The sequence below is a fragment of the Notolepis coatsorum genome, assembly GCF_963971535.1.
Source record: "Notolepis coatsorum genome assembly, chromosome: 4".
Classification (NCBI taxonomy): domain Eukaryota; kingdom Metazoa; phylum Chordata; class Actinopteri; order Aulopiformes; family Paralepididae; genus Notolepis; species Notolepis coatsorum.
Window position 1 is genome coordinate 100,090,957 of NC_140168.1, and position 22,615 is coordinate 100,113,571.

General features: G+C 46.5%; 1 protein-coding gene across 2 annotated transcripts; it reads right to left on the reverse strand.

Annotated features, from left to right (window-relative positions):
* Nucleotides 1–19: 19 nt before the first annotated feature.
* LOC311227031 (protein NLRC3-like) lies at nt 20–20,691 on the reverse strand. Of its 2 annotated transcripts, XM_084312538.1 has the most exons (11): nt 20,439–20,691; nt 20,198–20,308; nt 19,186–19,296; nt 18,106–18,184; nt 15,784–15,997; nt 6,344–8,159; nt 6,051–6,224; nt 4,197–4,370; nt 1,669–1,842; nt 1,531–1,577; nt 20–732 (listed from the first exon to the last, which is right to left on the reverse strand). In XM_084312538.1, exons 1-11 carry the CDS (start codon nt 20,441–20,443, stop codon nt 203–205), a joined length of 3,435 nt encoding a protein of 1,144 aa, XP_084168664.1. In that variant the 5' UTR covers nt 20,444–20,691; the 3' UTR covers nt 20–202. The 2 variants fall into 2 exon arrangements, 1 of the variants encoding a protein (XP_084168664.1); XR_014619563.1 differs by lacking the exon at nt 20–732 and having other exon boundaries at nt 1,533–1,577; nt 1,669–1,925.
* Between the last annotated feature and the right edge of the window lie 1,924 nt (nt 20,692–22,615).

Here is a 22,615-nt window from a genome sequence, read left to right on the forward strand (position 1 = left end):
ACGTGCATTTATCCCAAGCTGTGTGTGTGTGTGTGTGTGTGTGTGTGTGTGTGTGTGTGTGTGTGTGTGTGTGTGTGTGTGTGTGTGTGTGTGTGTGTGTGTGTGTGTGTGTGTGTGTGTGTGTGTGTGTGTGTGTGTGTGTGTGTGTGTGTGTGTGTCTGTGTGTGTGTGTGTGTGTGTGTGTGTGTGTCTGACATAGGACCTACTCTATGTGATGCAGGGACACCGTGGAGGGCATATAAAACCTGAACCCAGGGTAGAGGGGCTCAGTGAACCTGGAGTGGAAGGTGTGCAGGAGGGTCAGTGTCTCAGAGGAGACTGTGTAGAAGGACAGAGTGCCAGTAGGCCAGTCCAGATACACCCCTATTCTGTCAGAGCCAGAGGGCGACAAGGGTATGCATGTCCTCTTCTTGTTGTGACAGGCGATGTATCTACCATCGTAACATATCAGACACCAGAACTTGTCTTTATATCCGAGACAGTGGTTGTAGTCCTCTCTTCTCCTGTATGTCACCCCGATATCCACCCCTCCGTTCCACTCTGCCTCCCAGTAACAGCGCCCGGTCAGACCCTCTGTACACAGCACCTGTGCCCAGGAGTCGAATTTCTCTGGGTGATCAGGATCCCGCGGACTCATCGGTTCTGCCAGTGCCCACGTCACCGTTCTGTTCCCCTCAGACAGAGAGAGGATTCTGCTTGCTGTGTTTGGGTCCAGTGTGAGCTCACAGGCATCTGATGGGGGAGACCATATTACACAATATACACAATATATCACACAATACATCACTGATCATCTTCATTCACATTCGAATTAGGGATGGGCATAGCATTTTTGAATAGTCATTAAATTATGAAGAAAATTGAATAGTTTATGCAACTACTGTTTTGTCTAAGAGATATATATATCCCCTTGTTTTTACCAGCATCTACACTGTGTAGTGTATTGACTATTAACTGTTACATGGCTGAACAGCATGCTAGGTACAGCTCGCTAGCTAGCCAGGTAGCATAACAGTCTGTTAACAGCTGGGAGAACAGAAAAGAAAGATGACAAATGAGAGACCGGAGATGTTACATTGTAGCAACGTTTTGTACGTTTGCCATGTTGTTTCACTAAGCTCACACATTTCAAGCATCAGTGATGTAACTTTTGGAATGAATGCTTTTGTTCCTGGAAATAATGTTTCCTGGTCCGACTCCCCAAATATCTAACTGTTTACAATGACAGCAGCCAACTAGCTCGCTTGTTTGATTGATTATCTCACATTTGCTATTAACTAAAAACTAATAAATAATGTAAACTACTGAGGAGTCGGTCACTGACATGAGGATCATGTAGAAGAAAAAAACTTGTTATTAAATGGTTAAATGATCAAAAACAGTTAACGCAGCTTTACCTTGTTCAACTGAATAACCCTGTTCTATCTATTTATAATTGATCAACTGAGTTTTTCTGTTATTAATGAAAGGTCTCCATATCCTGAATGGGAGCTCAGTTTGTAAATGTGTAGAACAGCAAGCTCAACTTACACTTCCTGGGCCCTGGTTTCAACCGACACTCTCCACCATGGTCAACACTGTAGGAGAGGTAGACACAAGAGACCTTCAGACAGACACACACACACACACACACACGCACACGCACACGCACGCTACACCACATCCTACCTGAGAGTGTCCAGTCTCCAGTGTGGATCCTCCAGGGCCGCAGAGAGCAGCTTGACTCCTGACTCTCCTGGGTGATTGTAGCTCAGATCCAGCTCTCTCAGGTGGGAGGGATTTGAGCTCAGAGCTGAGGCCAGAGAAGCACAGCCTTCCTCTGTGACCAGACAGCCCGATAGCCTGCACACGCACGCACACACACACACGCACACGCACACACACACGCACGCACGCACGCACACGCACACGCACACACACACACACTTAAAGGGATATGCAAAGTCAATGGGGTCGAACTCCTGTCTGTACAAGCTGACTGAAGCTCACTGAAATCTACTTTGTGTGCACTGTGGAGTAGATTTCAGTGAGCGTCAGTCAGCTTGTATTTGTTTGTGGCCAACGATGAGGTGGAGTGAATGAATGAATGAATGAAAACTTTATTTAACAGATTGCAGAATGGGTACAATACAGTACGGCTCAATACATACAATTGTTAAGGGGATGCAGACCTGAGAAAGACGTTTGTCTTGTTTCCATCAGGGTCCCCCATTTTCAATTCATATAGACATTTATGACATACACAACATACATGACATTTATGGCATAGGGACATATAGGTATTTAGTACTGATACATTTGTGACATAAGCAGTATTCAAATATACAGTACTGTTACCCCTAGATCCTGACAGAGTATATACATATGATGGGGAGGGGACTGTACATTAGGAGGGGGTGGGTGGGTGGGAGGGAAATATACATACGGCGGGGAGGGAATATATACATGCGGTGGGGAGGAGACTGTCTATTAGGAGGTGGTGGGGGTTTTGGGCATTTACGGTGGCCAGTTTCGAATTGCAGCCTCCCGTAGGTGCTCTTTAAGAGCGGTTTTGAATGTGGGCAGGGATTCACATTCCTTTACAGCTTTGGGTAGGGCGTTCCACATTGTTGTGGCATAATTGCGAAACGTGTTTAGTCCCTTGTTTGAGCCGAATCTGGGTTTAACATGATTTGTTGAGCTTCCTCTGGTGTAGTGGTTGTGGTATTCACTGACCTTTGGGAAGTATTTTGACATGTACATGGGCACCCCGGTCGTATAGTGTATCTTGTAGACCAGGCCCATTGCAAGTTGCTGTACTCTGTCGTCTACTCTAAGCCATCCTAGGTTGTCAAAGTGGGCAGGGGTGAGGTTTGATTGATTGATTGAAAACTTTATTAACAGATTGCAGAATGGGTACAATACAGTACAGCTCAATACACACAATTGTTAAGGGGATGCAGACCAGAGAAAGACTTTCGTCTTGTTTCCACCAGGGTCCCCCATTTTCAATTCATCAGGACATATATGACATACATGACATACAGATAGTCAGTACTGCTACATCTATACATTTATGACATACCAGATTTGCAAATACAGTACTGTTTGTGATACAGAAGGAGTCAAGAAAAGGGAGTATATACATTTGACGTAGAAACTGTACATTGGAGGAGGTTGGGTGGGGGGGGTTGGGTACACTGGGATATTGACAACCATACTGGGTAATTTACATTGGAGGTGGTTGGGGGGGGGGGGGGGGCACACTGTATAAGCAAGCAAAACTGTACATTGAGGGGGGGGAGACTCTGTACAAACAAACTAAATTGTACATTGGACTATTGACAAAACCATACTAGGTAAATGACTGTACATTGGAGGGGGTTGGGTTAGGATATTTACAGGGGCCAGTGTTGAATTGCAGTCTCCCGTAGGTGTCTCTTGAGAGAGGTTTTGAAAGTGGGTAGTGATCCACATTCCTTTACAGCTTTGGGTAGGGCGTTCCACATTGATGTGGCATAATTGCGAAACGTGTTTAGTCCCTTATTTGAGCCGAATCTGGGTTTAACATGATTTGTGGAGCTCCCTCTGGTGTTGTGATCGTGGTATTCACTGACCTTTGGGAAGTATTTTGCCATGTACATGGGTACCTTGGTCGTGTAGTGTATCTTGTAGACCAGGCCCATTGCAAGTTGCTGTACTCTGTCATCTACTCTAAGCCATCCTAGGTTGTCAAAGTGGGCAGGGGTGAGGTGGGTTCTAGGAGTAAGGTCAAGCAGTAGTCTGACCAGTTTGTTTTGAGATGTTTGTAATTTTGTTTTTAGCGCCTTTGAGGTGCTTTGGTACCATGAGGTGCAAGCATAGTCGTAGTACCCCTGAATGAGTGCTCCTGCCAGAGTCTTCAGGGTATTCTTGTTTACCAGAGAGGAGATCCGGATGCTACAATGAGGAAGTATGATAAATAGCATGGATTGTGCTGAGAAAGGACTTTACCAATCAACAGCATCATTGGTAAGTAAGAAATAGGGCTAGGGCTCCTACTACTAGTACAACTAGTACTACTAATTACATTAGTATTAGTAATATTAGTAGGCCTACTAGTATTTAATAGCACACCAAATGTACATATTGCTTATTCATCTGTCCACTGTCAGCAACCTTCATGTGTCCACGTGTTTTTAAATGGTCATCTGTTGAACAGGTCCAGGAACACTGACCTGAGAGTCTCCAGGCCACAGTGTGGACTCTCCAGTCCAGCAGAGAGCAGCTTCACTCCTGAATCCTGCAGGTCGTTGTTACTCAGGTCCAGCTCTCTCAGACTGGAGGAGCTGGAGCAGAGAACTGATGATAACTCCTTACAGGATTTTTCTGTGAGGTTGTTTTGCTTCAATCTGAAAAAATAAATATAATTAAATCTAGCCGCAAGTGGCAATTCCGGGGTTCAAGCCAACACAGACCTTTAAGATTTCAAAATAATTCAATACACGTGGTTCGGCAGTGTTATGAAACATGTTCTGCGAGTTTTGTAATTATTGGACAAATGATTTTTGATTTATAGTCTGATTTGTGTTATGCCACGTCAATTTTCCTATTGGCCAGTTTTGAAAACATTTTCAACAATTTAATAAAAAATAGTCACCAAATTTGGTGATGTTTGGACAAACTGTCATTGATTTATTACATTTGTATGCCTAGCTGTTGGGAAGCTGTTGCCTAGCTGTTGGTCATCTCATCGGGGACATTGGATCCTTGTGTTGTGTCAGTTTACAGCACCATGAAATGATGTAGTTGAAACAATAGCAATACCTTGTCTTATAGGGACTGCTGCCATATCATTTTATGGAGCTGTAATTAACAACACAAGGATACAATGTCCCGATGACATCACTGTTGGTGTGTATGAGATTATGTGCAAAATAAATCAGTCTTGTTTTTTGGTGAAGTGCCCCTTTATTAAGTCATCATTAACCTTTCCTTTTTTTTTATCTACTTTTTTCCCCCCATTTTAAATTTTTCTCCCATCCCAATTTCGTATCGTCCAATTCTACCCTCCCCTGTCTCGAACGCTGTTAGGCCATGCCTCCCACAAGCCGGCTGCAATGTGGACGAAGCCTTGCATCACGTGTCCCCTCCGGTACTCGAGGAAGCAGCCGTCGCATCTTTTCACCTGCACAGCGCGATCTCTCAGCGCCGGGCGTCTGCGTGGGAGGGACACGCCGCCCTCGTCGCTTCCTGATTCTGCTGCGCAGGCGCACCAACTGACCTGTAGGAGTCGCTGTCCACAACGTCCGATCCCCATCCATCAGCTTCCCACCCCCTAATACTGCCAATTGTATTAGTATGAACGACCAGCCAAGCTGATAGCAATGCGGAGAGCTGGGCTCGAAACCAGCGTCTCCTGCATTGGTGGCGAGCGCCTTGCCCACTACACCACCTAGCCGCCCTATCATTAACCTTTCCTGAAACTGTTGGGATCAAAGGAAATGATGAATGAACCTCCACTCCATACCTGGTTGAGACCCAAAGACACTTTTCAAATATACTAAACTTTTTGAACCCTTTTTGGATGGACTGGACCATACAAAATGAACTGTTTCTGTCAGGTCATATGAATGAATAAATTCAAACTCCAGTCACATTCTCACCATTCAGATTATGAGCCTGATATAACAAGTTAGCTGTTCATCTCATTTGTACTTAGAAATGAACAGTCATGCCCCTTTTGTCTTATAGGAACACGCCAACATTATGGGAAATGTGTTTACCGTCTTTTTCAGAGTCAGACAAGATGATAGATATCAATTTCCTTGGCCAACAGCTAGGATAGTGGTTCCTATCCGCTTCCATTAATTTCTACTGAATGCACAGAGAGGAAATTGGTATCCATCTTCTTGTCCGACTCTGAAGACAGTAAGAGCATTTCACATAATGTTGGCGTGTCACTAGTAACATTATTTATAATTTGTATCTTTACACAAACAAATGTGACAGAAGCAGAACACACAAACAACAGAAAACAACTTCTATATAATCATGTAAGATCAACATAAAATAAATCAGCCTGAACTGACCTGAGAGTCTCCAGGCCACAGTGTGGACTCTTCAGTCCAGCAGAGAGCAGCTTCACTCCTGAATCCTGCAGGTCATTGTCACTCAGGTCCAGCTCTCTCAGACTAGAGGAGCTGGAGCAGAGAACTGAGGCCAGAGCTTCACAGGATCTCTCTGAGAGGTGACATCCACTAAGCCTGGATATGCAATAGAGGTGCAATTCATTATATTGAAGATACCGGTAGTTGTATTACTAATTTTGTAAAACAGAAAAGTATCATTAATAAGAGAATATAATGTATTAAAATGCACCCACAGAGATATATCTGAGGCTTTGACCACTGGCAGCAGCCGCAGAAGAGCCTCCTCTGAAGCCGAGTATTTCTTCAGGTCAAACACATCCAGCTCCTTTTCTGATGTCAGCAACACAAAGACCAGAGCTGTCCACTGAGCAGGGGAGTTTCCTGTAGCAGAGAGCCTTCCTGAGCCCAGGTGCTGTTGGATTTCCTCCACTAGAGAATGGTCATTCAGCTCATTCAGACAATGGAACAGATTGATGCTTCTCTCTGGAGACAGATTCTCCCTGATCTTCCCCTTGATGTAACTGACCGTTTCCTGATTGGTCTGTGAGCTGCTTCCTGTCTGTGTTAGGCTTTGCAGGAGAATGCCTTCTAGCAGATTCTGATTGGTCTTCAGGGAGAGACCCAGGAGGAAGCGGAGGAACAGGTCCAGGTGTCCATTCTCACTCTGTAAGGCCTGGTCAATAGCAGATTGATACAGGAGTTTCTCTTTAGATCTGTCTCCTACCAGCTTCGACCACCAGGCGGGTGACGTTGGTTCTGACAGTAGGTTGACGCCACTGCTGATGAATGAGAGAAAGACATGAAGAGCAGCCAGAAACTCCTGAATGCTTAGATGGACAAAGCTGAACACCTTGTCCTGGTACAGCCCACTCTCTTCTCTGAAGATCTGTGTGAACACTCCTGAGTACACAGACGCTGCTCTGACATCAATGTCACACTCTATGAGGTCTGCTTCATAGAAGATCAGGTTGCCTTTCTCCAGCTGTTGAAAAGCCAGTTTTCCCAGAGACAGAATGGCCTCCGTGCTCTCTGTATTCCAGTCTGAATCTGTCCCAGCTTCACCATGATACTTCTTATTCCCCTGTATGGACTGGAACACCAGGAAGTGCACGTACATCTCAGTCAGGGTCTTTGGCAGCTCTCTTCTCTCATCTGTTCTCAGCATGTTCTCCAGAACTGTGGCAGTGATCCAACAGAAGACTGGGATGTGGCACATGATGTGGAGGCTCCTTGATGTCTTGATGTGTGAGATGACTCTGCTGGCCAGCTCCTCATCACTGAATCTCTTCCTGAAGTACTCCTCCTTCTGTGGGTCATTGAACCCTCGTATCGCTGTCACCATGTCAACACACCCAGGAGGGACCTGATTGGCTGCTGCAGGTCGGGAGGTTATCCAGATGAGAGCAGAGGGGAGCAGATTCCCCTTGATGAGGTTTGTCAGCAGCACGTCCACTGAGGTTGGCTCTGTGACATCAGTCCAGATCTCATTGTTGTGGAAGTCTAGAGGAAGTCGACACTCATCCAGACCATCAAAGATGAACGCAACTGTGAACTCATCGTAGCTGCGGATTCCTGCTTGTTTGGTTTCCAAGAAGAAGTGATGAAGAAGTTCCACCAAGCTGTATCTCTCCCCCTTCAGCAAATTCAGCTCTCTGAAAGAGAATGGAAACATGAAGTGTATGTGCTGGTTGGCTTTGCCTTCAGCCCAGTCCAGAGTGACCTTCTGTGTTAAGACTGTTTTACCAATGCCAGCCACTCCCTTTGTCATCACTGTTCTGTTTGCTTTATCTTGTCCAGGTAAGCGTGTAAAGAAGTCATCCCTTTTGATTTGTGTTTCGGGTCTCACTGGTTTCCTGGACACTGCCTCGATCTGTCTGATCTCATGTTCAACGTTGACCTCTCCACTCCATCCCTTCAGGATATAGAGCTCTGTGTAGATCTGATTTAGAAGGGTTGCGTTTCCTTCTTGAGCGATTCCCTCAAACAAACACTGGAACCTCTTCTTCAACTTTGATTTGAGTTTACGCCGGCACTTCACAGCAAGGGTTTCTGAATAAAAAAAACAGCAGAGTGTTTTCAATGTGAATTATTGTGGTAAATGTGGAGAAATAAATATATACATTACTGTAAATGTTTCCCAACTCTGTGTTTTACATTAGTGTAATCTAATAAGTTTTTATCACATTATACATTAATGGGTTGACAACCAGGCTAAGAGCACCATAGTGTTAACTACTGGAATGTGTACCTAGTACAGACCCCTCTATAATAGCTCATAATCTCTCCATTGCAACTGATTCCTAATGCCTCACTAAAACATTTGTACCAACCATGGAGATCTGATTACATACTGTACATAATTGACTATCGGTTTTCCAACACCATCTCATCTGCAGTGTGTAACCTAGATTACTCAAATTATTTTAGTCTGTTACAGTGTATAACGATAGGTTAGGTAGATAGCCTAGTTATATTAGTATTGGCTGAGCGTCCCGCTCTGAGCCTTATGAGATATCCCTTATCTCCTATGATACCTATTGTATCTCCCACGAACAAAAACTACATGCACCCCACCTGTATGGGGCCCCGCCCCCATGGTGGCACCGCCCATATAGCCGTGACTCTGGTCACCAAACACCCTTCCTCGCCAAAACCCGTCCCAGGAAAAGATCCCTTAAGAGGGAACTCAGGGCCGCGCAGAGCGGGACGCTCAGCCAATACTAATATAACTAGGTTATCTACATAACCTATCATTATATATCGTATTTGCTTCGCGTCCCGCTCTGAGCCTTATGAGATAATGGGGAAGAGCGGACGCGAGGCCCGACAAATGTACCCCCTGAGGACCCGTAAGCCCACATCAAGGGGTGCGGGGAGCCCTGTCACCCCATCCTTCCTAATGAAGGGGGGTCGCAGTCAACTCCACCTGAATGCGAACAAGAGGGAACTAGAACCCCTTGAACACACCGTACAGGCGGAACCATGTGTGACTCAACACACTGTGGCCCATACCCATACACTCCTGCTACCCGACCAAAGGACGGGAAGCAGGAAAGGCCACAGACCCCAGAACCGCCTGGGAGACAGAACCCCCGGTCATGTCCATGAGGTAAAACCTTACAAAGGGGCCCGGGGAGGACCATGAAGCTGCAGCACAGATGTCCTCCACCGAGGCCCCACCCAGGAGAGCGGCAGAGGCAGCCACCCCACGAGTGGAGTGCGCCCTGATGCCCCCAGGGGGATCCCGCCCAGCCAACGTGTAGCAGAGGGTAATACCCTCGCACAACCAATGGGACAGGCGCTGCTCCGACAGTGCCTTACCAGCACGAGCCCCACCGTAACAGACAAAAAGCTGGTCGGTAACCCTGAAGTCCTGAGTACGGCTGAGGTAAATCCCCAAGCACGGACTGGACATGACAGGTGAAGGCCCGCATCTAACTCACTAGTGTGAGGAGGAGGACGAAACGCCTGAACCACAATATCCCGGGAGCGGAAGGAACTCCGGATATTCTTAGGCACGAAAGCAGGATTAGGTCGCAGAGTGACACCGCAATCGGTCCGAAAAGACAGGCACTCTGGACGTACCGAGAGAGCACAGAGCTCACCTACGCGTTTAGCGGAAGTGACAGCCAGTAGGAACGCGGTCTTGAAGGACAGCTGTCCCAACGGCGCCTGCTCGAGCGGCTCAAACGGGGCCAAGGACAACCGACCGAGGACCAATTGAAGATCCCAAGTCGGAGCCAAGGAGTGTTGCACCGGCTTAACGCGTCGAGCGCCAAGCAGGAAACGCTTCACAAGAGGGCGGCTGAACAAGACATCCCCTCAAACCCCTCATGATAGGAGGATATAGCTGCTGCATATACCCTCACCGTCGAAGCCGACAGTCTATCAAGGAGAGAGGTAACTAAGGACAGCATCCAGGGGGCAGGAGACTGAGTCCCGGCCCCCCGCCTTACACCACACTTGGAACATACGTCATCTGCCCGCGTAAGCGCGACAGTGGAGGGAGCATGCGCATTCCAGATGGTAACACCATCAGGATCAAGAACCTGCGCCCCTCAACGTACCCGTCCCAACAACTGACCTAACAGATGTATGGGGAAGAATCCCTGGCGGCACGGCATCGGTCCCAGACCTGCCTGGCCATGTCCAGACGTAATCCTCACCCGTCAGGATGAGGACCGCCCCGCGACAGTACACCTGCACCCACATTCTCCCTGCCGGGGATGTGGGGAGCCCTCAGGCCGCGCAGATGGAGGACGCCCATAGCCAGCCGCCCGCCGCCTGGTGCAGACAGGGGGAGCGTACTCCTCCCTGTCTGTCGATACACGACACTGACGTCGTATCGTCCGTCCTGATCAACACCATTTGCGGACCAGAAGGACCGCTTTCAACACCAACACATTGAACGTAGCGCAGACCGGGCAGCATGGTTTGCCAGCTGCCCCCTACTGCGTTGGCCCGACGCGTCACCAGCGAGGGAGGCGTCGGTGAAAACGCGACGTGAGACAGCGCCGTAACCGTCCTAGGACGGAACCTCCCGAGCGTGTTGACAACACGCTCTGAGATGGTTGCCCATAGCCCTCCAACCGTTGACTGGGAAGAGGAGTACTCTACATCCAGTCTACAGCAACCCCAGGCTGGTAGAGACCTGCCTGGTACGAGACCTGACGATCCACCTAGACCGCGAAGGACCAGAACGTCATCAGGGCAGAACACTCCGTAACCCCGGACGACGCAGAGGCCCCAGTGCGGCCTCCACGCACTTGGTGAAGATGCGGGGAGCCAGAGAAAAACGAACGGCAGCCTCTGGTACTCATACGCTAACCCTGCAAAGGAAGCGTAGGTAAGCCCTAGGATGGAAGATCGGGGATGCGCATACGCATCCTACAGGTCTATGGGAGAACCAGACCCCCACCTGACAGTGTTCAACAGGTAGGAGACGATCCAAAAAATGCTGAACCTTCCCATGGGACAGGTCCAGCCTGGGTCTTACACCCCTCCCTCCCAACTTCTCGGGCAGAGAACACCGGGAGGAGAACGCCACGACGATGGATTGGATCTCGTTGACCAGAGCTGTCACTGCTGGAGACCCTGACAATAGGGTCTGTACCAAACCTGAAAACGGGTGGGGTTGTGTAAACACAAGTCCCCGCCACAGCGTTCTCTCCATCCACCTCGACATATGGTACTGCCGTAGTCATATGTGACGACACTCCCAACGCACCCGCCGTCACGTGGCGCAGGTCCGCCAGGAACTGTAGATAGTTGGCCCGGTCCCCCCGCTGTGCGTAGCCAAACCTGGAACCGTGCGAGGAGCGCGTTCCGTGTCGGAACACCTGACCCTGACACCACCCACGAGGCAATCGCACCCAAGGGGGAACCCCGACAGAAAGGGCCGGTCTGATACGGGGGGCTTCCGATGAAAAAAGCCCCCCCACTGAACACCCCTCCAGAACATGCTGAAGGAGTTGTTCTGCAGCCGGACATGCAAGGCGTAAGGCCCCCATGGGTTCCTACACACCGTAGCCCTGCAGTGATATTACTACCACCCCAAATCATGTGAGCTGCGACCACTTGCCAATATTTCAGGAGTGGGAGGCACCAACATGATACCTGGCCTGGCGAAGGCGAGGCCGGGGAAGCCCGCACTGTGTGCCTCAAAAGGTTTCGAGCCCCCCTGCTGACAACACTTAAGTTGACAGACGTAACACCAGGCTCAACCAACACAGTTCAAGGTGTGGGAGCCGCTTGACAGCACAACATTCTCACGGACAGACCCAGGCTCAGCCATCAACTGGGTGTCAGCCCCTGTCCCCATGAGAAGCGAAAAGGGGGGGGCCGCCCGCGCATCAACGAAGGCACGCGGCCCGCAGCCAAAGGAAACAATCAGAGCCCACTTCTTCCGCTGGTGTTGGGGAAGGGAGTGATCGGAGAGCGGGCTGCTCGCGGCAGGACGGTGACGGCTTGTTTGTTCAAGCCGAACCCATCCTACATGGCCGATCCCTCGGCCGCCAAGGCTGTCGGCCTTGTGGACACCTGTCGAATCAACGCCCAGGATACCTCCGGCGGGGAAAAACATGGCCGCCTGTCGAGGGCCTCGTCATCGCCGCTGACGAGGCCGTGCGCTCTCTTCTTCTGGCTGCGCGGTGTGAGGCGGTGTAGGGCCTAGGACAATACCGCCCGCGCTCCAGCAGAAGACCAAAAATCCCCTGCGGAGAGGGGAACCCTGAGCGGTTATAGCTTGCGGCTGGGTCAAAGCTAATAACGTCAACAACCTTGCGCGATGTGTCGACGTCGGCTGGCCCTCAAGGCCCCTCCACCAGACACAATTTTTTTAATAGAAAAAAACAGCAATTCGAACACAGTTCTAATCGTTGCCAATTCCATACCGTGGCGGTACAAGCCTTAACAGCCCACCAGCCACTCGCCAGGCCGACCCACCCATGGCGTCGGCCGGGCAGGGCATTGTTTCAATATGTCAAAAACAAAGGACTGATGTTAACACGGAGCACCAGTGGTGATTGCAAACAGCAACCTCCACTGTGGTGTGCACCATGAAAAGGTTAAATGAATAAAAGAACTAAACCACAAAATACTGTAGAATGAGCAAACCCATACACACAAAGTTAAGGGGAGACGGACCAGAGCGAACTAGTCCCGCCTTCATTCAAAATATTCACAACAGGACACCAGCCCTAGTTTAGCCCATTTACCAAAAAAGGTAAACAAAGCCCCCCCCCGCACTACTCCCCCAGTATACCGATTGACCGTCAGTATGAATGGTTGAGAGGAGAGAAAACTGTAGCAAGACAGACCTTCTCATAGCAGAGTGACAAAACGAAACAATAGCCCACTACACAGGGCCGCCTCAGGGGGTGGGGGGCCTCGCGTCTAAAAACGCACAGGGCCTCACATTTCTCCCAGGCGGCCCTGCCCTTATACTACTGCAGCCTAGCGCGAGGCGATGTGGAACCCAGAACAACAATTGCCTGCGCACAGACACGCAACATGTTTACCATGTCGGCTGGACCCATAGCCCCACTACCCACGCCAACCCAGATGGGAACACCGTTCAACAAACCCCGCCGGAACACAAGGTAACATACCTGGCTAGGAAACCTAGCCACGGCCTACCCTGTTGTCAACCCATTTACCCGAAAAAAGGTAAATAGGACTCAGCAAAAAAAACCACAACAGCTACCGACTGACCTTCATTGATGAACCGGGCAAGAGGAGGGAGAGTGACAACATCTCACGGCGGAGACATTAGAACAGCGTAGCAATTAGCAGTAGTAATAGCATGCGGCATTAGCGATAGCATGTAGCATAGCATTAGATGTTTTAGCAGCACGCCCAAGACAGCTTGGAAACCGTTCCCTGCAGTGAACGTTCACCAAACCATCCTGCCCCCGGCGCCAACACACAACATGGTTGTGTAACAAAACAAACCAGCATTACTAACACTAATACCCATGCCTGAAGACACAGGGCCTACCTGAGTACAAGCTGGCCCGACAGCCAGTCTTGTACAGCTGAACCTCGATGTGCTGTCATCAAACGAGGAACATCAACATAGGCCCGTCGTGTCGCCGAAAACATGCGTCGAAGATGCCAGGGGCCAGCAACCTCCGGTAAGCCCTCAACATTACAAACCTTCCTTAATCTTTTCATCCTACTAGTTATCGTATGGTGCACGCAGCCATTACGCTGGGACGAAAATAGAGGAAGGGTGTTTGGTGACCAGAGTCACGGCTATATGGGCGGTGCCACCATGGGGGCGGGGCCCCATACAGGTGGGGTGCATGTAGTTTTTGTTCGTGGGAGATACAATAGGTATCATAGGAGATAAGGGATATCTCATAAGGCTCAGAGCGGGACGCGAAGCAAATACGATATATAACCTAGATTACTCTGATTACTTTCCTTCCTTTATTCCATACCCCCTTTCTTTTGGTTAGAATGAAGGACATGGTTTTATTATTCCTCTGACCTGTCAGTTGGTTCATGGTGGGTGTGCTTTTACACACAAGAAGTTTAACTATGTTTTCTGTTTTTCACAAATAATGAATAATGGTCTCTATATTGGGGTCAACAGGGGGTACACTGATCAGGGCCTTGCTAAATATAGCTAGGGTTATAAATACATAACCTTCCTTTTTTGATCCACTTTTTCTCCCATTTTTCTATATTTTTCTCCCATCCCAATTTCGTATCATCCAATTCAACCCTCCCCTGTCACGAACGCTGTTTCTTGCCTCCCACAAGCCGGCTGCAATGTGGACTAAGTCATACATAGCACAAGTCCCCTCCGGTACTTGAGGTAACAGCAGTCGCATCTTTTCACCTGCGCAGCTCGATCTCTCAGTGTCGAGGAGTAACGCGTGGGAGGCTCACGCTGCCCCCGACACTTCCTGATTCTACTGCGCAGGCGCACCAACCGACTTGTAGGAGTCGCTTGTTCACAACGCCCGATCCCCACCCTTCAGTTTCCCTCCCCGTAATACGGCCAATGTGTATTACTGCGGACGACCAGCTAAACTGAAAACAATGTGGAGAGCTGGATTCGAACACGCGAATCCTAGCGTCTCCACACTGGTGGCGAGTGCCTTGCCCACTACACCACCTAGCCGCCACAAATACATAACCTTCCTTACAATATATACAAAATGTGATTACCATAAGAACCTTTTTTATACAGACCACATCACATCGATCTGTACAGGAAATGTATTATCCGTTTTGGCCAAAATTACATTCAGCAAAACATTTAGTAGCACCACTTTTATCATATTAAACTAGTGAATACAGAGTATATTACTGCTCTCAAGATACATTATCATCATATTAAACTAGTGAAGACAGAGTATATTACTGCTCTCCAGAGACATATCATATTAAACTAGTGAAGACAGAGTATATTACTGCTCTCTAGAGACATATCATCATATTAAACTAGTGAATACAGAGTATATTACTGCTCTCAAGATACATTATCATAATATTAAACTAGTGAATACAGAGTATATTACTGCTCTCAAGATACATAATCATCATATTAAACTAGTGAATACAGAGTATATTACTGCTCTCTAGAGACATATCATCATATTAAACTAGTGAATACAGAGTATATTACTGCTCTCCAGAGACATATCATCATATTAAACTAGTGAATACAGAGTATATTACTGCTCTCCAGAGACATATCATCATATTAAACTAGTGAATACAGAGTATATTACTGCTCTCTAGAGACATATCATCATATTAAACTAGTGAATACAGAGTATATTACTGCTCTCTAGAGACATATCATCATATTAAACTAGTGAATACAGAGTATATTACTGCTCTCTAGAGACATATCATCATATTAAACTAGTGAATACAGAGTATATTACTGCTCTCTAGAGACATATCATCATATTAAACTAGTGAAGACAGAGTATAGTACTGCTCTCCAGAGACATAATTTATCATCATATTAAACTTATTATTAGTATTTTTTAATATTTTTATTTAACCTTTATTTAACCAGGAAGTCCCATTGAGATACAAGATCTCTTTTGCAAAGGAGACCTGGGCAAGATGACAGCAATAACATTTGCAATACATCACACAACAATAAAATGTTGTATCACCATAAACTAGTGAAGACAGAGTCTCTTACTGCTCGCCAGAGTGACAGCCAGCTCCAGTTGCTCCATGCTCCTCAGGAAGTGTAGTGTGATCTTCAGAGCTCCATCACTGGCGCTACTCCTCTGCTCCTCTTCCTCCTCCTCCTCCCTCCTCGTCTCTAAGCACCCTTGGTAATCTGGACTCAGAATCCTCTGGAATTTCTTCAGTTCCTTCTTCACAAAAGTCATGATGTTCTCCTCAAGCAACTGAAACAGATACAAGTTATGATGTTCTTTTCAAGCAGCTGAAACAGATACAAGTTATGATGTTTTTTTTTTATCCACTTTTTCTCCTTATTTTTTCTATTTTTCTCCCATCCTGTTGAGTTTATGTGTTATATATCTGATTGCATGTAACTGCTTAACTGTTCCACAAGAGGGCGCTATAGGCGCAAGGAGACGTAGCTATTGTAGCTGACGTCAGGTAAGAGGGTATTTAAGGGATTGTTCCCTCCCCCTCTGTCTCTGCCTCCGTCGCCTCTCACAGAGAGAAGGTCTCATGGTGCATAAGCTATGTGAAATAAACCACGCCGATTAAAGTCTAAAGAAGGACCTTGTCGTCATGAACCCATTATTGTTGCTCCCCAGGTGACTCTGTCAACACATCCCAATTTCGAGTTTCCAATTCTCCCCTCCCCTGTCTTGAACGTTGCTCGACTATGCCCCCCACTGGTCGGTTGTAGGGAGGATAGAAGCCTTGCATCACGTGTCCCCTCCGGTACACGAGGAGGCAGCCTGTCACATCTTTTCACCTGCCAGCGCGGACTCTCAGTGGCGAGGTGTAACGCATGGGAGGCTCACACTACCCCCGCTACTTCCTGTCTCTGCTGTGCAGGCGTCCCCCAACCGACCTGTAGGAGTCGCTGTCCACAACGTCCAAATCCCCACCCATCGACTTCCACCCTCTAACTCTGCCAATTGAGTTAGTATGACGGCTGGCCCAAGCCGGAGGCAATGCTGACACCCGGATTCGAGACCGGAGTCTCTTACATTGGTGACGAGCGCAATCTCCGCTGCACCACCCAGCCGCCATTGTGATGTTCTTTTCAAGAAACAGATACAAGTTACGATGTTCTTTTCAAGCAGCTGAAACAGATACAAGTCACGATGTTCTCCTCAAGCAACTGAAACAGATACAAGTCACAATGTTCTCCTCAAGCAACTGACAACTCAATGAAACCATATTAAAACCTCTTAACCTGCGTCCCCAAAAGTGGCCATTTTAGTTGTCATTTTTGAGGACTGCATACTTTTTTTGCAAACCAAAATACTTTATACTTATAGCACATGCATGAGCCTGGTCTCTTTTGAAAGATAACATTCTGACGTTTATGATACAATAAAGAATGAATGAATGAAAACTTTATTTAACAGATTGCAGAATGGGTACAATACAGTACGGCTCAATAGACACAATTGTTAAGGGGATGCAGACCAGAAAAAGACGTTTGTCTTGTTTCCATCAGGGTCCCCCATTTTCAATTCATATTGACATTTATGACATACTCAACATACATGACATTTATGGCATAGGGACATACAGGTATTTAGTACTGATACATTTGTGACATATACGGTATTCAAATATACAGTACTGTTACCCATAGATCCTGACAGAGTATACATATGATGGGGAGGGGACTGTACATTAGGAGGGGGTGGGTGGGTGGGAGAGAAATATACATACGGTGGTGAGGAGACTGTACATTTGGAGGGGGTGGGTGGGTGGGAGAGAAATATACATACGGCGGGGAGAGAATATATACATGCGGTGGGGAGGAGACTGTCTATTAGGAGGTGGTGGGGGGTTTGGGCATTTACGGTGGCCAGTTTCGAATTGCAGCCTCCCGTAGGTGCTCTTTAAGAGCGGTTTTGAATGTGGGTAGGGATTCACATTCCTTTACAGCTTTGGGTAGGGCGTTCCACATTGATGTGGCATAATTGCGAAACATGTTTAGTCCCTTGTTTGAGCCGAATCTGGGTTTAACATGATTTGTTGAGCTTCCTCTGGTGTAGTGGTTGTGGTATTCACTGACCTTTGGGAAGTAGTTTGACATGTACATGGGTACCTTAGTCGTATAGTGTATCTTGTAGACCAGGCCCATTGCAAGTTGCTGTACTCTGTCGTCTACTCTAAGCCATCCTAGGTTGTCAAAGTGGTCAGGGGTGAGGTGGGTTCTGGGGGTAAGGTCAAGTAGTAGTCTGACCAGTCTGACCTATTGATTTATCTTTCAACTTCTACTGTATGTATGATCATGAATTATATTATTTGTCTTGGTCTGAAATCTCAGTTTCTAATGAACTTCTGAACACACCTTGAATATGTAGTCCAGGTCTGTTTGATGATCCTGGGCAGACTGACCACAGAGAACCTCGGATCTCTCCTGGTGATATCTGGGAACAAAATATAGACATGAATGAATGAATGAATGAATGAATGAAAACTTTATTTAACAGATTGCAGAATGGGTACAATACAGTACGGCTCAATACACACAATTGTTAAGGGGATGCAGACCAGAGAAAGACGTTTGTCTTGTTTACATCAGGGTCCCCCATTTTCAATTCATAGTGACATTTATGACATACACAACATACATGACATCATGACATTTATGGCATATGGACATACATGACATACAGGTATATAGTACGGTTACATTTGTGATATATACGATATGCATATATACAGTACTGTTACCCATAGATCCTAAAAGATAATATATACATACGGTGGGGAGGAGACTGTACATTAGGAGGGGGTGGGGGGGTTGGACATTTACGGTGGCCAGTTTCGAATTGCAGCCTCCCGTAGGTGCTCTTTAAGAGCGGTTTTGAATGTGGGTAGGGATTCACATCTTTTTACGGCTGTGGGTAGGGTGTTCCACATTGTTGTGGCATAATTGCGAAATGTGTTTAGTCCCACACACACACACTAACACACACACGATGCACGCGCGCACGCACGTAAGCACGCACGCGCGCACACACACACACACACACACACACACACACACACACACACACACACACACACACACACACACACACACACACACACACACACACACACACAAACACAGAGGGAGATAGAGAGAGAGACCCACCTTTGTGCTGTTATTGTAATACTGATTACCATGACATTGCTGTCTACAACATTTGTAACAGGTGATGAAAAAGATGATGATGATTTACAAGACAATATATATTCAGATGTAATGGTGTACACAACATAGAAATGACACAAACCCAAGATCATCAATGTCAAAATGTTTGTCTTTTCTCCTATATGCTTTGCAAATAGTTTGCCACAAAGAAATAACCTTTTCTAAAGCAAAGTTCAAGTCTTTCATAATTGTCTAGCCAAAATAAATGAGCAGATAATTAGTTCCTACCCTTCATTGGTTGTATTTTCTTCCCTGAAGTATATCGGAACATCCATAGAATTGTCCGTCTTCATGGACACACAGCTGGGTACAGGGGAGGCTGCTCTCTCCTGATTGGAGCTGGTAGAAACACCAGAGGACCTGTCATGTCATTTATTTGTTCATGTTCAACAAATGATTTGTTAAGACATTCATAAAACATCTATAAATCATTTACAGATGCTATTGTGTGCCCTAATTTAAAGTGAAGCCTATTCATCATTAACAAATGTCTAATACAGTTAATTATTTGTTCACTTTTTTATCATCTGTTACAAATGTTGTAGACAGCTTTCGGATACACCCTTCTTTGTGGCATCAAACAGTGACAGAATTAGGACTATAGATAAATGCAATTTTATTAACATATAAAATACATGTGCACACATAACATATAGTGTAACTTGGGGGGCACTAGGACCCCCTTAAAAAATTTGTTTAGCCTGCTCATACCTTAAAAGTGTGGGGCAGCACGAATAACTTGGCTCTGCTAATGTATGTCGTGCTTCCATTCAAACAGACGGCAACAAACGTGAAGTCAAGTCTCACTCGCGTGAGACCTCCTCTACGTACTCTGGCAATACCTGGCCAGGGTACTCCTGGGTCCTAGCCCCCTCCCAGTTACACTATATGTTATGTGTGCACATGTATTTTATATGTTAATAAAATTGCATTTATCTATAGTCCTAATTCTGTCACTGTTTGATGTCACAAAGAAGGCTGTATCCGAAAGCTGTCTACAACATTTGTAACAGGTGATGAAAAAGATGATGATGATTTACAAGACAATATATATTCAGATGTAATGGTGTACACAACATAGAAATGACACAAACCCAAGATCATCAATGTCAAAATGTTTGTCTTTTCTCCTATATGCTTTGCAAATAGTTTGCCACAAAGAAATAACCTTTTCTAAAGCAAAGTTCAAGTCTTTCATAATTGTCTAGCCAAAATAAATGAGCAGATAATTAGTTCATACCCTTCATTGGTTGTATTTTCTTCCCTGAAGTATATCGGAACATCCATAGAATTGTCCGTCTTCATGGACACACAGCTGGGTACAGGGGAGGCTGCTCTCTCCTGATTGGAGCTGGTAGAAACACCAGAGGACCTGTCATGTTACACCTCTAATACACCACATCAACAACATCAGATGTGAGACTGTTACTTTGACTAATGAGGATGTAACAGTCATGGTTAGTTAGAGATCCTCATCTTACCTCATCTTAGCTTTGGTCTGCCTGTCATGTTCCCCAGTCAGGATCGTTTTAGAGGCAGGGCTCCCCTCGTCCCTCTCCCCAGAGATAATGGTTTTAGAGGCAGGGCTCCCCTCCTCTCTCTCCCCAGAGATAATGGTTTTAGAGGCAGGGCTCCCCTCCTCTCTCTCCCCAGAGAGAGTGGTTTTAGAGGAAAGGCTCCCCTCATCCCTCTCCCCAGAGATAATGGTTTTAGAGGAAAGGCTCCCCTCATCCCTCTCCCCAGAGATAATGGTTTTAGAGGCAGGGCTCCCCTCCTCTCTCTCCCCAGAGAGGGTGGTTTTAGAGTCAGGGCTTCCCTCCTCTCTCTCCCCAGACACACTCATTGCTATGTGTGGAGCCTAACAGAAAGACAGATGATGCATATTAAATAGATTGCACAAACGTATGTTCTCAATGACCATTTTAATCACTTCATATTATATGACCATTTTACAATAATAAGGCTATGACATTATGACATAACCGACCACAAATCAATGATTGTTAACAAGATAGTGGTACATAAGGTGACTTATAACCTAATAAATATAATATATAATCTGATCAATTTAATCAAATGACAAACAAGTCAACACTTAAGGATCTAATCTACACTCGTCAGCTGATAAACACACAAGAAGTCATCTAACCCTTTCACTGCCGCACTACCAAACGGTGAACCTTTTCATTGCGACAATACACACGTCGGTAGTGTGATAGTAAAGGGTTAACCTTCTGTAGTGTGGCAGTGAAAGGGTTAGTTTAGGTTAGCTAGGCTCCTGGCCCCTGATCAAAATCTAACTCCCTGTTTGTGTCTTGTGTCCTCCTTTTTAGTTCAAGTTCAAGTTCTTTATTAGTCAAATACACGACAACAATACAGTGCAGGTAATGAAATTCTTGTGTTTCGAGCTCAGACTCAACAGTGTACAATTAAGAAACATCAATGAATACAAGAATGGTAACAATAGGTAATAATAGTAACATCAAAATAAAATATAAAATGAGGTAGGATGTAAGTGTCTTGCATGTAGTGTATGTGCATGATAAGGTGCAGTGCAGGGTGTGTGTGTGTGTGTCCAATAACAATAAGTAGTAGTAGCACGATAAATAAATAAAAAAATCAGAATGAGGTAAGACGAAATAAAATAGTACATTTCTACAGAAAGTGTCTTGCGTAAAAGTGTATGTGCATCTTAAGGTGCAGAGCAGGGTGCATGTGTGTGTGTGTGTGTGTGTGTGTGTGTGTGTGTGTGTGTGTGTGTGTGTGTGTGTGTGTGTGTGTGTGTGTGTGTGTGTGTGTGTGTGTGTGTGTGTGTGTGTGTGTGTGTGTGTGTGTGTGTGTGTGTGTGTGTGTGTGTGTGTGTGTGTGTGTGTGTTCAAGAGAGTTTTTAAGAGGTGTGTGTGTTCAAACGTTTTTGATAGAGCTATCTCCTGTTCTTGTCCTTGTTCAGGAGTCTTGTGGCTTGTGGGAAAAAGCTGTCCCTGAACCTGCTGGTTCTTGTGCGGATGCTTCGGTACCGTTTGCCAGACGGTAGCAGAGTGAAAAGTTTGTGACTGGAGTGTAGAAGTGCGTCATGCCAATTAAGCCATTTGAATTGAATTGATTGTGGTCTCTGAGAATGTTCCGGGTTTTCCTTCTGCACCTCTGTGTGTAGAGGTCATCCATGGCTGGTAGCTCAGTCCTGGTGATGTGTTGTGCTGACTTCACCACCCTTTGAAGAGCCTTGCGGTCGGTGGCTGAGCAGTTGCCATACCAGGCAGCGATGCAGCCAGTCAGGATACTCTCTATAGCCTACGGAGGAAGAAGAGCCGTTGTCTCACTGTCTTGACAACGATGCCGGTGTGATGAGACCAGGTCCTCGCTGATGAAGAACCTGAAGCTGCTGACTCTCTCCAACGCTGTCCTGCCGATGTGACTGGGGGCGTGCTCTCCCCCCTGGGACTTCCTGTAGTCCGTGATGAGCTCCTTCGTTTTGCTGACGTTGAGGTGGAGGTTGTTATCCTGGCACCATGTTGCCAGTGCATTCATACAGAATATAGTTCAGTTCAGTTCAGTTCAGAGTTTTTATTTGCCACATGGAATAATACAATCATAGTTTCTTCATTAAAAAATCATAAATAGCCATTCCATGGACAAAAGGAGCAGGAAGAAGAATAAA